Source organism: Lactuca virosa, chromosome 8, assembly GCF_052849685.1.
Source record: "Lactuca virosa cultivar CGN04683 chromosome 8, Lactuca_virosa_CGN04683_v6, whole genome shotgun sequence".
NCBI classification, from domain to species: Eukaryota; Viridiplantae; Streptophyta; class Magnoliopsida; order Asterales; family Asteraceae; genus Lactuca; species Lactuca virosa.
Genome location: NC_136433.1, coordinates 256,493,431 through 256,511,724, shown reverse-complemented (window position 1 = coordinate 256,511,724; position 18,294 = coordinate 256,493,431). Strand labels below are relative to the sequence as shown.

The 18,294-nt window shown below is 33.8% G+C and overlaps 3 protein-coding genes and 1 pseudogene across 3 annotated transcripts; 2 read left to right on the top strand and 2 right to left on the bottom strand.

Annotated features, from left to right (window-relative positions):
* Positions 1–3,977: 3,977 nt before the first annotated feature.
* On the bottom strand, positions 3,978–4,732 carry LOC145132094 (auxin-responsive protein SAUR21-like). The gene has a single exon (XM_079066743.1). The coding sequence runs from the start codon at positions 4,598–4,600 to the stop codon at positions 4,304–4,306; it is 297 nt and encodes a 98-aa protein (XP_078922869.1). The 5' UTR covers positions 4,601–4,732; the 3' UTR covers positions 3,978–4,303.
* A 655-nt stretch (positions 4,733–5,387) lies between these two features.
* On the top strand, positions 5,388–5,687 carry LOC145131459 (auxin-induced protein 15A-like). The gene has a single exon (XM_079066139.1). It carries the CDS (start codon positions 5,388–5,390, stop codon positions 5,685–5,687), a length of 300 nt encoding a protein of 99 aa, XP_078922265.1.
* An 8,733-nt stretch (positions 5,688–14,420) lies between these two features.
* Positions 14,421–14,720, top strand: LOC145131458 (auxin-responsive protein SAUR19 pseudogene; annotated as a pseudogene).
* Positions 14,721–16,061: 1,341 nt separating this feature from the next.
* LOC145132077 (auxin-induced protein 15A-like) lies at positions 16,062–16,638 on the bottom strand. Its single transcript, XM_079066729.1, has one exon. The coding sequence runs from the start codon at positions 16,550–16,552 to the stop codon at positions 16,250–16,252; it is 303 nt and encodes a 100-aa protein (XP_078922855.1). The 5' UTR covers positions 16,553–16,638; the 3' UTR covers positions 16,062–16,249.
* Between the last annotated feature and the right edge of the window lie 1,656 nt (positions 16,639–18,294).

Below are 18,294 nucleotides of genomic sequence, written 5' to 3'. Positions count from 1 at the left end.
ACTTTATAGTTTCACAAAACTCCGTTTTTAAAGTCCTGGCATAACTTGGTAGATAAAAGAGTCTTTTCAATATCAGTTCAAAGAAAACATTAGTAAACTATAATAGGTATAGTTTAGGAATCCAGTTCATGCTAGATACAATACACGATAATATAAAGAGAACCCACTATAAAGAGAAACAGGGAGGAATACACCATACTAAGTACCGGGAAAAATCACGTTAATACATCTTGTCGGGTTTGCATTGACACTGGTATGATTTCACGTACTAGGACTAGAAGACGCGAGATGATAAACCTAACAATATCTCTTGCCGGGTTTGCATTGACACTGGTACGTTTTCACGTACCAGGACTAGCAGACGCGAGATGATAACCTAATAATATCACTTGCCGGGTTTGCATTCACACTGGTACGCCAGGACTAGTAGACGCGAGATGATAAACCTAATAATATCTCTTGCCGGGTTTGCATTGACACTGGTACGATTTCACGTACCAGGACTAGCAGACGTGAGATGATAAAACTATCATAATACATCTTCCTAGTTATATACTAATTCACATTTAAACCTTTAATTAACCGACTTAGGATTAAAGGCTACTTTAGACTCCCCGAGGTGTATCGTTCATTTAATACTACCTGGAGTCTGTATTTTATTACTTTATAGCCAGCAGTGTCATTGCTGAGGTAAAACATTATTTTCCCTATTACATTTACTTGTGATCTTCTCACATAGTCATTAATGTATAAACTATATTTAGTGAAAGATAGTCTCACTTGGGAAAATACCTACTAATACAAGGAAAGAACACCCATAATATTTGATGCCTTGGTAGAAGGCTACGTTTAGTAGAAAGGACCATAATGCTAACCTTATGATTCCCTAATGTATACATCAAAGGATACATATATATCAATAGGATCCGACAGGTAATAGGATGTGTGTTTTCCGCTTCATTTCCTGTTCCTTGTTTGGTTGTGGGCTTGGAACAGATTCACCCAGTCTACTATCTATCCGATTCTAGATATATATGTCCAGTATACATTGAGTCATCATGAGGGTACCAGGTATGGGTCAAGTCATAGGACACAGAGTCATGGCACAGTCTTCTAGTACAAAACACATTTTCCAAATCAGTCGTTTGGTATACAAAACTAGAAACTTACCAGTTAAGGGTTTAATCCATTTTATTAAACCAGTATATATACTCAAAGGATCTTCGGTGCCTAACTCTATAATACTTTAGTTTATACAGCACGATTATATATCATTAATACCCAATAGGTAGTTGGATGAGTGTTTTCCGCCTTACTTCCTGTTCCTTGTTTGGTTGTGGGCTTAGGGCAGATTCACTCAATTAACTATCTAGTCGATATTAGATCATATATATCTAATATAAACTAAGTGATTATAGGAGTAATCACTGTGGTCACCATTTTACCATATGAAATAAGGGTTTTCTGAAAGAATCTTTTCATTCATATACAAAGGAACTATTACAGTTAACTCCATGAGTACCAAGAGGATACACCAGGGTTATATACCATAAGGATCTAACAACCAATGAGATGTGTGTTATCTGCCTCATTCCCTGTTCCTTGTTTGGTTGTGGGCTTAGGGCGGATACACACAACCGATTGTTTGTTTACTCTGAGTTTTATGTAACTTGTATCCATTTAGTACACATAGAAAGGACTGTAGAGTCATTTTTACTCATCTTTCATTCAAGGCAGGAAATATAGGATTTCCTGGAGGAACTGGCGAACTTTTCTAAATAGAATTTACGATTTATTAATATCACTAAAATCTTATGAACTCACCAGCTTAATTGCTGATCAACTCTTTCAAATAACTTGTATTCTCAGGAGCCTAATAGACAGGTACTTGCACTGGGATTCAGAAGATGGAGCAGTATAGCTTCAAGTCTTGTTTTGTTATTTGTATACGTATTCTATGTTTTGTGATCATACATTGTAAACACTTTCTTTCTAATGAAATGGTTGCTTATTACTTTGATTACTATGATGCATGTCTTGTGATACTAAACATGACGTCCTCCACCCCAAAACGTTTTTGCCGTTCCGGTTTTGGGGTGTGACACCCCTCCTCCTATCCCCTCGCATAAAGCCAAGTCCATAATGATAAATGGGATGTTTGGGCTAATTTGGCAATGGGTATTGATTACTGGTTTCCTCTCACATGGTGTTTTTGCTTACGTGAGAATCTAATTTGGCAAGGAGATACTCATAATATGCCTTAGTTAGGTGTTTAATGCTTCAAACCTACTATTAAAAATTATAATAAGAAATTTTTGGTATCTACCCTTTCCGAGTATTAGCTATGGAGAACGCTTATCGTAAAACTTTTCTTACGGATTCAAACTTGTGCACATTGTTATAGATTCTATATATATTAAGACTCCGTTTTTTGGCCATAACTTTTTTTTTCTTTAAATTTAATTCTATATAAAATGGGCACATGCAATCATGAAAATTTGAAAAAAAAAAATTGTAAAACAACCATTAAAGAATTCTCCAAAAATCATAAAAATTTAAAGGACACTTCTACTTAATATACTAGAGACATTGTAAAAAGAATTTTTCAAAAATAAGTTTTTGAAATATTTATTTTTAATTCTAAGAAATATTAATTTTTTTTTTAAATGTTGAATATAATATGATCCAAAATGTGATGATTCATTTATGATTCAAATAAAACTTTTGATTTAACTTGTAAATGATCCTTAATTTGTTATGATCCAAAAATATTGAGACTCAAATATTTTATTATCCTTAATTATATGTTTTATGATCCAAAATTAAATGACTCAAAATATATAATGATCCATAAGTTTTTTTAAACAAAAACTATATTTAATTGAATAGACCAACGGAAATAAAAAGAGAAAGAAATGGGATTGTGTCAAGAGGCCCCTCTTCGATATTATTGATCCAAAATCATATGATTCAAAAATGATTTGATTCAAAATAGTATGATTCAAAATATTTTGATTTAAATTTAATGATTCAAAAATAATATGATTCAAAAAAAAAGTATGAAGGAAAAATATTATGATCCTTAATATTTTTTTATTTAAAATTTTATAATTGCTAAACATTAGAAGCTCAAATCAATATTTAATTTAAAAAATCAAAAAATCAAAAAGACAAAAGAAAAAAAAATAAAAAAAAAAATAGAAACAAAAATAAAGAAAAACACTAGTATCTTCAAGTATGTAGTATACATATTAAAAAAAACAAAAAAAAAAGAAAAAATATGAAAAAAAGAAAAAATATATATTTTTTTAAAAAAAAACGAAAAAAAATTGAAAACGTAATAACCGAGCATATATCTGTTTAAATTTATTTTTAAACGAAAAATAAAAAATAATAAAAATGGAAAAAATAAACGAAAATAAATAATAAAACCCCTTAAATGATGTTTCATTGACGTTCACCGCTCGTTTGTCGCAATAAGAAATGTTCCAGATTGAACGCTATATATATATATATATATATATATATATATATATATATATATATATATATATATATATATATATATATATATGTCGAACATAGTTTTTTTTCCTTGACTAGATAAATAAAAAATTGGGTTCTTAAACAATATATTCATGCAGCTGCAAAAAGTTTTTCCCTCTGGAAAGCAATTTCTTCTAGAGAAAATAGTACCCATTGAATGGAGACATGTATATATACTCTTATAATAATGTTTAAACATGTATATATATTTCTTATTTTTCATATATGTACGCAATGATCTTGTTAAGGACAGACACCGAGTCCTATATAGAAATCTGTACATTTTACTTATCACAACATAATTGTGTGATTCTTTGATAATAATATTACAACCAAACATGCAACAAGAGTGGTACAAATATTACGTTTTATTCATGGTTATCCTCTCTGAGTTTTAGGAACAGGAAAGAGAGAATAACAGTAATGCTTGATCTTTGAATTGCTCGTATCGGTCAAAGCATAAGCTGATTCTAGCTCAGGAACCCAAGGAGGAAATATGTATACAATGCTTATATCAGTCTACAGACAATCTTCAAATTGAGTCAAACATATCTTGAGAAAACTATTTACAATGAATTTTGTTTGTCATTCAAGTCTAGATTATATAATTAATCAATACATAGTGGATTCGAATGATGTCCGAATTCGAGTTTCAAAACAACCTGGACAACTGATGAGGTGTCACATGTTGCAAAAAGGTCAGTGATTAGTACTTTATAAAAGAAACTATTTACAAATTCAATGCAATAACTTGAACTCATAATGCGCCCAGACGAGTTGCGAGATCAAAGAATGTGTGCTCACTACATGGGATTGTGAGGCCACCCATTGGATGGTCATATCCATACTCTTCCTCTGCCTGATGTAATAAGTCTTGAAATGAAGGTTGGCTTAACAGTGACACAGGAACCACAAAGCGCTTCTTTTCTTGCTCCCCAATATAAACTGCAAAATAACCTTTTGGTAGATCCATTGTTGATGTGCGAGTTCCATTTGACAAAGACCTTTGGAGAATTTGTTTTGCTTGAATGATCCGAGGCATACGAATACCCATTTTTCTGAAGGTTGCTGAAGGAAGTAAAACAATGTGAGCGTATTTTCTTTGTTAAAAGATGTTGTGGGGGAGTTACATAGGAAAGTGTGCTGGTGCTTTGCCTATCGGATGCTTTATATAATGGCTTATTGAAGCTTCAAATGTACAATAGATGATAAAAAGGCAATTAAACTACAGATAGCGACATCGTGACAGAATGGCAGTATCATGTGCTCTGTTTCTCAACTTGGAAGAAAGTATGATCTTACATATCACAACCATATATTCAGAGATAGTATAATGGCTTAGACATGTACTTGTATACCCAAAAGAATTAAACATAGAGGATAACATGTATGGCCAGTATTCTCTACAGAAGGTAAACGGTGAAGAACACTACAAACATCATGGGCCCATGTGATATTAATGGGAGTGTGGCTCTGCTTCCTAACAAACCCACAGTTCTGGCTAAACCTTTGTATAGGCATCATCACATGGTTTTTTTATTTGGATGGACCAACCAATCCTTGAAATATTTGTGATCCTATAATTTCCTTTAGATTCATAAATTAATTATGTATTTTCTTCCTTTTAACAACAGGAAAGACAAAGGCATGTGGTATTGATCCCATTTCCACCATATGTCACCATCCTTGGTCTAATTTTCCATATATCATATGGATATATAAACCATTCAAGATGAATAACACAACCACAGATTCACAGCTTTTCCCCAAGAAGTCGTGCTTTGAGAATTTTCATTCACCGTAAGCCTTTTGAAGTTAAAAGACAATACCCTCTTTATAAAATGGCCATCCTTATGCCCCGCATCACTCAAGCAAAGCAAATTCTTAAACGGTCTTTCTCTAATGGAAGTAGCACAACAAAATCTATGGATATCCCAAAAGGCTGTTTAGCGGTTTATGTTGGTGAGCAAGAGAAGAGGAGATTTGTAGTTCCCGTATGGTTGTTAATGCAACCTACTTTTCAAGAACTGCTGGATCAGGCTGAGAAAGAATTTGGGTATAGTCATCCAATGGGCGGCCTGACTATTCCATGTAGTGAATATATGTTCACGGATTTAGCTTCTCGTTTAAGCGCATTATGACTTGTATACAACATTCTTAGTTATCATGAGTAGGTGACTGACCAGTAGAATTTTTTTATCATTTGTAATTAGAGACAATTGTCCCATTTTTGTAAGAAACTTGAACAAGGAACTATTTAGACTTCATTGTATTCTGTTTAGCTTTATGAGATAAGACATGAAATGCAGTAAATTGCACAATCTACTATTTTGGGTATAAATATTTCTCATACGTTGAAGTGTGTCCCTACTATACACAGATAAAATCACCTCATACGTCAGTTTCTTATTTCAGAAACCGATATATAAAATGATAAAATGAATTAAGAAAAGGCTACATGAGAACCGATCATCAGCTTTGTTGCAATCCATCTTCCTGTATGTAATAAAATTATGTTTTTGTATTCAAAGGGCATACCATATACATACATATATAATGAAACAACACCTAAAAGGTATGCCGGCCATAAAAGTTAATAAATAATAAACACAGTAGTACATGAGAATGAGACTGAGCATAAAAAGTAATAAATACTAAACATACTAGTACATGAGAATGAGAGTGTAGTTTACACAAGATATAATTATATGTATTCAGCTTAGGAAAATTTTATTTAAATATGAACTACACAACACTAGGCTTACTTCAACGGAAAACACTGCATGTTCTGTTTCATTTTATGTTCTATTTTTATTTTTTTCCTGTTTTGTACCCTCTAGTGTTTTTATATATATTTCATAATGCATTTTCTGTTTAAAGGAAACATAAAATCAACCTGATGCCTATTGAGCTCACACATCTAGAACTTGAATTTCACTGGAAGAGAACTAGAGGACCTGCTACAATCTGATAGCTATTACTGGAGGAATGCAAACACATTTATTAAAAATATACAAGAGTTTCTTATCGGGCAAGATTATTCTGACCACAGGCTACATAGGACTACCTTAATGTATCAGATGAACAGTTTTGGTTTTTTTTAACCATAAATAATTAAGGACCCACAAACGTAAAATTTGATTTGATGATGTCCCCTTTTTATATATAAATCTTCAATTCGTATGAAAATGGTAGAATCTCTCTGGGTGTGTGTGTCACCACCCCCTCCTCCTCCTATCCCCTCACATAAAGCCTAATCCATAATGAAAAATCGGAAGTTTGGACTAAAGTGGCAACGAATACTGATTACATGTTGCCCCCACATGGAGTTTATGCTTACGTGAGAGTTTAATTTGGCAAGGAGATACTCCTAGTGTGCTTTAGTTAGTTGTTTGATGCTTCAAATATAGTAAAAAAATTATTATAAGAAATTATGGGTATCTCCCCTTTCCGAGTGTTAACCTTGGAGAACGTTTATCTTAAGAGTTGTCTTACGGATTGAAACTTGTACACATGGTTAACGATTCGTTTAATTTAGCCTTAATTGGATTGTAATAAATTCATTAACATGATCAGTCACTGAGCCACCCTCCTTTATATTCAGATTTACCAATTGTCGAATCAAATGAACCTTATTTGTTGTTGAAGGTTTTTCGTACATCTTAGATAGCGCTTTGAGCAACCCATAAGCATTCTTTTCATGAAAATGTTGTAAGCTACATTCTATGCCAAGGACAATCTCACCACTCCATGTGCCTGCTCATCTAAAAGTTCCCAATCCTCCTGCTTCATAAGAAAATGCTTCGTAAGAAAAGGCTTCTCTTCGGACAAAGTTTCATGTAAATTCTCCTAGTAGAGGTAGTCTTCGGTTTGCATTTTCCGAAATTTTTTCCATTGAATTAGTCGATCTTAAATCTCTAATCTTTAACCATAGCTCTGATACCAGTTTCTTGGGATGACAACAAAACAAGTTAAGCACTTTAAACAAATGTTAAAGAAACTTCGGTGACGCTCGAGGAAAAACACTTCTGAAAAACTTAAATAAAAAATTGAACATAATATTTAAGGTGGTTCGGTCAAGGTGACCTAGGTCCACAATCGAATGAGAGAGAGAGAGAGAGAGAGAGAGAGAGAGAGAGAGAGAGATAATTTTGTTAACTTTCAGGTACTATTACAAACACTCAATGTTATATGTCACTTTGAGCTCTCACTAAAATCTAGCAATTTACAATGATAGGTAAATGGACATGTTTATAGGCAAGCATAAGAAAACCTAATTCTAATGGGCCAAGATCATCCATAACTAGCAGACGAAGGGGATAACCTAAACACCAACCAATCACGGAATGTAATGTAGAGGCTTCTAGAACCTTCATTCTTGAGAGACATTGTATTGACACCATTAATACACCACAGACACACAAGTGTCATCGAGTGGCACCCATTGTCAATTAGTGGCACCTCCGGTGCATGACACTTCGGTGAGGTACCATGACGGCACATCAGGTGCCATGGAGTGGCACCTTGTCCCTTGCTGGCACCCCCTATGCATGTCCTTAAGCATCTTCATCTTTTGAGAATTCTTGGATAATCTTGAGCATCATAGTATACATCAGAGCAGATGTGACACCTTCAAGGGATGACATGGCACATCAGGAACACATGTGCACACCAGGAACATGTGTGGCACATCAAGACAACTAACGGTACATCATGATGCCCTACCGGTGCATCATGATCATCAGTGGCACATTCATGCTTCAGCAACACACATCAACACATCAGCAGAACATTAATACTCCGAAGTACACGATGGCACACTAAGTGGTGCACCTTGTTCCCAAGATGGCGCATCCACCATCAATATGGCAGATCCTCCCTCAAGATGGCGCATCCTCTTCAATTATGGCGCATGTTCCTCTATGTTGGCAGATCCTCCTTCTAGATGACACATCTTCGTTCCAAAAAGTATGTTGAGCATAAAAAGTATGTTGAGCATAAAAAGTAATGAATAGTAAACATAATACTACATAAATTGAGACTGTAGTTTATACAAGAGATAAATATGTGTTCAGCTCATGAAATATTTTATTTAAATATGAAGCACACAACACTAGCCTTATTTTAATAGAAAACGTTGCATGTTCTGCTTTGTTCTATGTTCTATTTTTTTATTCTTTACCGTCTAGTGTTTTTATATATATTATATAATGCATTTTCAGTTTAAAGAAAATGTAAAACCAACCTGATGCCTATGGAGCTCGGATGTTTATAACTTGATTTTCATTGGAAGATAACTATAAGTCCTGCAATAATTATTAGTGGAGGAATGCAAGCACATTTACTAGAAATATACAAGAGTTTCTTATCGGGCAAGATTATTCTTGCAATAAGCTACATAGGACAAATTTAATGAATCACATGAAGAGTTTTGGCTTGTTTTAATCATAAATGATTAAGGACCCGCATACGTAAAATTCGGTTTGATGATGTCCGCTTTTTATGTAAATTTTTAATTCATATGAAAATCGTAGAATCCATATGGGTGTGTATATCTCCACCCCCTCCTTCTCCTATCCCTTCCCGTAAAGCCTATTCCATAATGATAAATGGGAAGTTTGGACTAACGTGGCAGTGGATATTGATTACTTTTCCCCCCACATGGAGTTTTTGCCTACGCGAGAGTCTAATTTGGCAAGGAGATACTCCTAGTATGCTTTAGTTAGGTGTTTAATGCTTTAAATCTACTATACCAAATTATAATACGAAATTTTCGGTATCTCCCCTTTCCGAGTACTAGCTCTGGAGAACGCTTATCTTAAGACTTTTGTTATGGATTGAAACTTTTGAACATAGTTATAGATTCTGGTAATTTAGCTCTATGACTGGTGCTACTTTTTATAATGGATGACATACTTGTCACTCAAATGGAGTGCTGAACAATACTTATATATATATATATATATATATATATATATATATATATATATATATATATATATATATATATATATATATATATATATATATTGTGTGTGTCAGTTTCAGAACCCGATATACAAAATGATAAAATGAATTAAGAAAAGCCTACATGAGAACGGATCATGAGCTTTGTCACAATCCATCTTCCTGTATGCAATAAATTTATGTTTTTTGTATTCAAAGGGCATAACATATAGATACACATATAATGAAACAACTCCCAAAAAGTATGTTGGGCATAAAAAGTATGTTTTTGGCACTGTAGCACAACAAAGTTTGGTCATTTTACACATTTAGTCGCTCAAGTTTTTTTGTGCCTAATAGACCATTAATGTTGAATTTTACCTATCAATTACACCATTATATAACCTCATACAGGAACAGTTGGTTACTTGAGTGACTAAATATGTAAATTCGTCAATCTTTGTTGTGATACAATGCCACAAACCCCATATGATTTTTACTCAAAACATTCAGCCATGTCACGATGTCACTCATGAACCGGATAAAATTTCCCCCAAACCCTTAATTAGTCGGTATTTCCTAACGTTAAGGACCAATTGAGCACAAAAATTACTTGAGTGACTAAATGTGTAAATTCGCCAAACTTTGTTGTGCTACAGTGCCAAAAAACCTTAAAAAGTAATAAATCGTAAACATAGTAGTACATGAGAATGAGACTTTAGTTTATACCGCCTTTGTTGTTATATATGTATTGAATACCTTTGTTCACGGAAAACGTAAAAAACAATCTGATTCTCCAGGCATCTATAACTCGTCATTCAACGGAATAGAAATGAGGACACATATATATACTACCATATGCAAAGGATAGTATCTCTCTCCCTCCCTTTCTCCCTCTATCTATCCATAATATAAATAGAAAATTTTATCAATTTTGCAATGACCGTTGAATACTTGTTCCCCCAATTAGATGTTTTGCTTATGTAGTAGTTTCGTCAAGGTTCTTCTCCTTGTATGCATTACATAGGTGTTCGATGCCTCACATTTGATATAACTAATGCTATAAAGGCATTTTTATAAGAACTTAGGGTCAAGTATCCTTTTCTTTCATGATTTCGGGGTTTTCAAGTATCCTTTTCAAACAAGAAAAACAAAAAGTGGTGTGTTTAATATAGTAACCTTAAAAACAATTTCCACTACGGGGTGCCAAGATACATACAACATTTTTAAGTGCTTCTACTAGACCACCGAACTTAAAGAAGGCTTGGATTTTACCATCAAGTAGCAAAAAGGAGTAGTTACCATCAAGTAGCAAAAAGGAGTAGAGGAGAAGATTAGAGGAGTGTATTGTGATTTTATAGTGTGTCCAAATGGTGGTCTTGAAGTTATATTTATACAACAAAATAAACCAACACACTCTAATGGTGGTATTGTGTAACCGACCAAAGATTAAAAGGAGAATTTCATATACCCGTCTTAAACATAAAAAATTAATATATATATATATATATATATATATATATATATATATATATATATATATATATATATATATATATATATATATATATATATATCAAACCTAGTTTCTAAATATAATATTTACCCTTAATACGTTTAAATATTGTATTTACCCAAATCTTTTTTCTTAAACATTATAATAATTTTAACGTTTTTATCAATTGACTACTATACCCCGTTATAAATCTATGTTTAAAAACAATGTTTATATACTTCATAAACATCCAAAACCCTTACTCGACCACACGTTGCTGAAATTTACCTCCAAAGTTTCATCCTAATATAGAAATAAATATAAAAAGCTTAGAAAAAACGTCCATAGGTTGTTAATTTCACAAAATTAAAAGTTTTGTTTCATTCATCCTACAAATTTGTGTATCTATTTCTCCATTCTCCTTATGTGTTGTTGTATTGCAATAAAAAAAATTAAACTCTATTTCCTCCAAATATTATCAGTTATGAAAGTTGGTTATACTATTCACCTATTGTGTGTATCAGTAATTACGTAAGTATTGCATACTATAGCATCCAATTTCGGGATGTTTCTTATTTACGGATAGCGGACCATAATTTGATCAAATAAAGGTCTAGGGTTTCATGGATTAAAGTTCGGACCTTACTAGATGTTGATAATGTTGGTTAAGTGATTTAAGCCCATGAAGTGTGTTTTGGAGCCAAAGGGATAAAATGGGAAAAGTGATATTACGAACTCTTTTCATGTATTAATGAATTAAGTTCGGTATGTTTTAAGTCAAAAATAATTAGATATAATTGTGACGCTTGTTAATACCTTTGTGTGCATATAAAGATCACGACATGGTGAGTTGTGCAGCCCAAGCCTATAAAATTAGTGTTTTGCTCCGTATTTAAACGCATTTTTCTATGTTTTAGGTCATTTTTCAGCCTCCATCACATCAAGAGCTCTGTGGGAGCAAACCCTAGCCTCCTTTTCACAACTATGAGCCTCTTCTCTCCTCTATTTTTGGTACTTTTTGGGCATGTTTTTCTCGTTGAAGGTTTTTGAGTGCTCATTTGGAAGCAAGGAAACAAGAAGCTTTTTATTATCTGGTTTGCTAGTCATCTTTTGGGCTTATGTAAGTCATCAAGCTTGTTACTTTATACTTCATTCTTAGTAGGTCTAGGTTTTGAGCTAGTTTCTCCTTGTTTATGATATTTTGAGAGATTTATTGCAATAAAGTTTGCATGTTTATTGCTCTTTTAAGTCCCACGAGTATTATATGTTTCAGATCTAGATTCACAACTTGATTTGGTGCCATGCATGCGGATTTCACCACATTTTCCTTTATTTTAACCTAGTTTGGTGAAGGACATGTATGACCATAAAGTTATGATTTTTATGAACCATTAGGGTGCCATGAAGCTTTTTGTAAAGTATTAGGATTTATCTTCACAGATTAAGGACTAAATAAGGTTTGGAATCTATCAAGCAGACCACAGCGTAGCTAAGGACCAACCACGATGTTGTGGGCAGATTCATCATGATTGTTATCTGAGCCAGACCACGCTCCGGTCAAGGTCTCGCCATGGTGCGGTGGTCGTTTACCGTTGACTTTTGACCAAGTTTAAGTTTTTTCATTTATTAGTAAAAGTGTATCTTAGACCAGTTGGGAAAAATGGACTTTTACCCTAAAGAAGGGGGTTTAAAGAGAAATTTTTGTTAGAAGAGCTAGTTAATTAGATTTTATACCTTAAATAGTAAATTAGGGTCATTATTGTGTAGTAGTTCGAGACAGTATCGGTACCGCTCAGCTCAGTGTGAGTGGATTGCTTTATCATTCACTTAGATGAGTTCTCGCGAACTTAATTACTACATATATTATGTGTTATATGCTATCCAGACTATAGATAGACCTCTTAGATAGAATCTAGTGGAATCTAGTGGAATCAGGACCATGACATACCTATCTAAGGGAAGTGGTCAAGACCATGATAGACCAGGGAAGTGGTCAATACCAAGTCAAGTAGAGATAGAACACTCAGAGGGAATCTTTTGATCGTGGTCAGTTATGTTAACATGCTAATAGGTTTACATTTCATTGTATATGCTTATGTGTTCAGTTATATGCTTATGTGCTCAGTTATATGTTTATGTGTAAGTTTCAAAATGCATATAATTTATATAGTGATTAAGTGTTGTGATTACTCACTAAGACTTAGGCTTAAAATTATTACTTTATGTTTTTAGTTGTAGGTCTTTTAAGTTCGAATGGCAAGGAGCTGGCATGATTGAGACATCTGGACATTCGCAGAGGGGCATGGCATCTGGTTTATCTACTTTATTTTGTGATATGGTTTGCAAAACAAGACTTAGGTTCCGTTCTGTACTGTGATTATGTTGATGTAACATGAAAAGACAATTTTATGATTTGTTAATGATTATGAATAAAACGTTTTGGTAAAACCTACACTCTAATTTTCTAAAACGTTTATGGATGATTTTGGGATTTTACACATACCCTCGCCTTTGATGTGCGAGTTCCACTTGACAAAGACCTTTGAAGAATTTGTTTTGCTTGAATGATCTGAGGCATACGAATACCCATTTTTCTGAAGGTTGCTGAAGGAAGTAAAACAATGTGAGAGTATTTTCTTTGTTAAAAGATGTCGTGTGGGAGTTACATAGGAAAGTGTGTTGGTGCTTTGCTTATTGGATGCTTTATATAATGGCTTATTGAAGCTTCAAATGTACAATAGATGATAAAAAGGCAATTAAACTACAGATAGCGGCATCGTGACAGAATTCCAGTATCATGTGCTCTGTTTCTCAACTTGGAAGAAAGTATGATCTTACATATCACAACCATATATTTAGAGATAGTATAATGGCTTAAAAGTGTACTTGTATACCCAAAAGAATTAAACATAGAGGATAACATGAAAGTAAACAGTGAAGCACACTACAAACATCATGGGCCCATGTGATATTAATGGGAGTATGGCTCTGCTTCCTAACAAACCTAAAGTTCCGGCTAAAATCATTGGTTTTTCTTAAACAGGTGTGGCATATGATGTATTATGTTTATGGATATAATTCATCGTATTGATTAGGAAACCTTAGTATAGGCATCATCACATGGTTTTTGTATTTCATTGGACCAACCAATCCTTGAAATATTTGTGATCCTATATTGGCCTTTAGATTCAAAAATTAATTATGTATTTTTTTCCTTTTTACAATAGGAAAGACAAAGGCATGTGGTATTGATCCCATTTCCACCATATGTCACCATCCTTCATCTAATTTTCCATATATCATATGGATATATAAACCATTCAAGATGAATAACACAACCACAGATTCACAGCTTTTCCCCAAGAAGTCGTGCTTTGAGAATTTTCATTCACCGTAAGCCTTTTGAAGTTAACAGACAATACCCTCTTATAAAATGGTCATCCTTATGCCCCGCATCACTCAAGCAAAGCAAATTCTTAAACGGTCATTCTCAAATGGAAGTAGCACAACAACATCTATGGATATCCCAAAAGGCTGTTTAGTGGTTTATGCTGGTGAGCAAGAGAAGAAGATATTTGTAGTTCCCATATGGTTCTTAATGCAACCTACTTTTCAGGAACTGCTAGATCAGGCTGAGGAAGAATTTGGGTATAGTCATCCGATGGGCGGCCTGGCTATTCCATGTAGTGAATATACGTTCACGGATTTAGCTTCTCGTTTGGGCGCATTATGACTTGTATACAGCATTCTTAGTTTTCATGAGTAGTTAAATGACCAGTCGTAGAATTTTTTTATCATTTGTAATTAGAGACAATTGTCCCATTTTTGTAAGAAACTCGAACCAGAACTATTTAGAGTTTATTGGATTTTGTTTAGCGTTATGAGATAAGAAATGCAGAAAATTGCATCATCCACAATTTTGGCTATAATAATTTCTCATAACTTGATGTGCGTCCCTAAGAAGATAAAAGCACGTCATATCAGTTTGTTTTTTCAGAAACCGGTATGCAAAATGATAAAATGAATTAAGAAAAGTCTATATGAGAACGGATCATGAGCTTTGTCGCCATCCATTTTCCTGCATGTAATAGATTTATATTTTTCTACTCAAAGGGCATATCATATAGATACACATATCATGAAACAACTCTAAAAAAGTATGCTGAGCATAAAAAGTAATAAATATAGTAGTAGATTAGAATCGGACTTTAGTTTACACATATAATGAAATAACTCCAAAAGAGTACGCTGACGCCTATGGAGCTCACACATTTGTAACTTGATATTCATTGGAAGAGAACTAGAGGACCTGCTACAATCTGATAGCTATTACTGGAGGAATGCAAACTTATTTAATACAAACACTACTACACAAATGGCTTTCACCCACAAAAATTACCCACAGACAAAATCTGTGGGTAATTACCCACACATTTGCCACGGATTTCCCACTACTGAAAAAATCCTAATTTATAAATCAATTGTCACGGAATACAAGAGTTTCTTATAGATTATTCTGGCAATAGGCTACATAGGGCTACCTTAGTGAATCAGATGAAGGGTTATGGCTTGTTTAATCATATATAATTAAAGAGCCACATACACAAAATTTATTTTGATGATGTCCGCTTTTTTATAGATAAATCTTTAATTCATATGAAAATGGTAGAATCCCTCTAGGTGTGTATGTCTCCACACCTCTCCTGCTATACCTTCGCGTAAAGCCTAATACATAGTGATAAATGGAAAGTTTGGACTAATCTGGCAACAAATATTGATTACTTGTTGCCCCCCACATGGATATTTTTTCTTATATATTTGAGAGTTTAATTTGGGAAGAAGATACTCCTAGTATGCTTCATTTAGGAGTTTGATGCTTCAAATGTACTATAAGAAATTATGGGCATCTCCCCTTTCCGAGTATTAGCTCTGGAGAATTCTTCTTAAGACTTGTCTTACAGTTAAAGCATAAGATGATTCTATCTTAGGAACCCTAGGAGAAAATACGTATAAGATGCTTATATCAATCTACAGACAATCTTAAATCGAGTTAAAACTGTTCTTGAGAAAACTATTTACACTGAATTTTGTTTGTCATTCAAGTCTAAATTATATCATTAATCAATACAGAGTGGATTTGAAAGAAGTCCGAATTTGATTTTCAAAACAACCTGGACAACTGATGAGCGTCACATGTTGCAAAAAGGTCAGTGATCAGTGCTAATAAAAAAACTGTTACAACTATAATGCAATAACTTGAACTCATAATGCGCCCAGACGAGTTGCGAGATCAAAGAATATGTGCTCGCTACATGGGATTGTGAGGCCACCCATTGGATGGTCATATCCATACTCTTCCTCTGCCTGATGTAATAAGTCTTGAAATGAAGGTTGGTTTAACAGTGACACAGGAACCACAAAGCGCTTCTTTTCTTGCTCTTGCTCCCCAACATAAACTGCAAAATAGCCTTTTGGTAGATCCATTGTTGATATGCGAGTTCCATTTGACAAAGACCTTTGGACAATTTGTTTTGCTTGAATGATCCGAGGCATACGAATACCCATTTTTATGAAGGTTGCTGAAGGAAGTAAAACAATGTGATTATTTTCTTTGTTAAAAGATGCTGCAGAGGAGCTATAGAGGAAAGTGTGCTGATGCTTTGCCTATCATATGCTTTATATAATGGTTTATTGAAACTTTAAATTAATGTACTGTAGTTGATAAGAAAGCAATTAAATTACAGATAGGGACGTTGTGACAGAAAGGCAATATCATGTGCTCTGTTTCTCAACTTGCAAGAAAGTATGATCTTACATATCACAACCATATATTCAGAGATAAAATAATGGATTAAACTTGTACTTGTATACCCAAAAGAATTAATCATGGAGGAAAACATGTATGGCCAGTATTCTCTACAGAAGGTAAGCGGTGAAGAACTCTACAAACATCATGGGCCCATGTGATATTAATGGGAGTGTGGCTCTGCTTCCTAACAAACCCATAGTATTGTCTAAAAGCACTGGGGTTTTCTTACAACAGGTGTGGCCTATAATGTATTTTGTATATGGATATAATTCATCGCATTGATTAGGAAACCTTTGTATAGGCATCATCACATGGTTTTTTTATTTGGATGGACCAACCAATCCTTGAAATATTTGTGATCCTATAATTTCCTTTAGATTCATAAATTAATTATGTATTTTCTTCCTTTTAACAACAGGAAAGACAAAGGCATGTGGTATTGATCCCATTTCCACCATATGTCACCATCCTTGGTCTAATTTTCCATATATCATATGGATATATAAACCATTCAAGATGAATAACACAACCACAGATTCACAGCTTTTCCCCAAGAAGTCGTGCTTTGAGAATTTTCATTCACCGTAAGCCTTTTGAAGTTAAAAGACAATACCCTCTTTATAAAATGGCCATCCTTATGCCCCGCATCACTCAAGCAAAGCAAATTCTTAAACGGTCTTTCTCTAATGGAAGTAGCACAACAAAATCTATGGATATCCCAAAAGGCTGTTTAGCGGTTTATGTTGGTGAGCAAGAGAAGAGGTGATTTGTAGTTCCCGTATGGTTGTTAATGCAACCTACTTTTCAAGAACTGCTGGATCAGGCTGAGAAAGAATTTGGGTATAGTCATCCAATGGGCGGCCTGACTATTCCATGTAGTGAATATATGTTCACGGATTTAGCTTCTCGTTTGAGCGCATTATGACTTGTATACAACATTCTTAGTTATCATGAGTAGGTGACTGACCAGTAGAATTTTTTTATCATTTGTAATTAGAGACAATTGTCCCATTTTTGTAAGAAACTTGAACAAGGAACTATTTAGACTTCATTGTATTCTGTTTAGCTTTATGAGATAAGACATGAAATGCAGTAAATTGCACAATCTACTATTTTGGGTATAAATATTTCTCATACGTTGAAGTGTGTCCCTACTATACACAGATAAAATCACCTCATACGTCAGTTTCTTATTTCAGAAACCGATATATAAAATGATAAAATGAATTAAGAAAAGGCTACATGAGAACCGATCATCAGCTTTGTTGCAATCCATCTTCCTGTATGTAATAAAATTATGTTTTTGTATTCAAAGGGCATACCATATACATACATATATAATGAAACAACACCTAAAAGGTATGCCGGCCATAAAAGTTAATAAATAATAAACACAGTAGTACATGAGAATGAGACTGAGCATAAAAAGTAATAAATACACAGTAGTACATGAGAGTGTAGTTTATACAAGAGATAAATATATGTATTCAGCATAGGA

What these genes read in the sequence shown, in the direction of transcription:
- LOC145132094 (XM_079066743.1), bottom strand. Translation starts at nt 4,600, where the DNA reads ATGGGTATTCGTATGCCTCGGATCATTCAAGCAAAACAAATTCTCCAA.
- LOC145132077 (XM_079066729.1), bottom strand. Translation starts at nt 16,552, where the DNA reads ATGGGTATTCGTATGCCTCGGATCATTCAAGCAAAACAAATTGTCCAA.
- LOC145131459 (XM_079066139.1), top strand. Translation starts at nt 5,388, where the DNA reads ATGGCCATCCTTATGCCCCGCATCACTCAAGCAAAGCAAATTCTTAAA.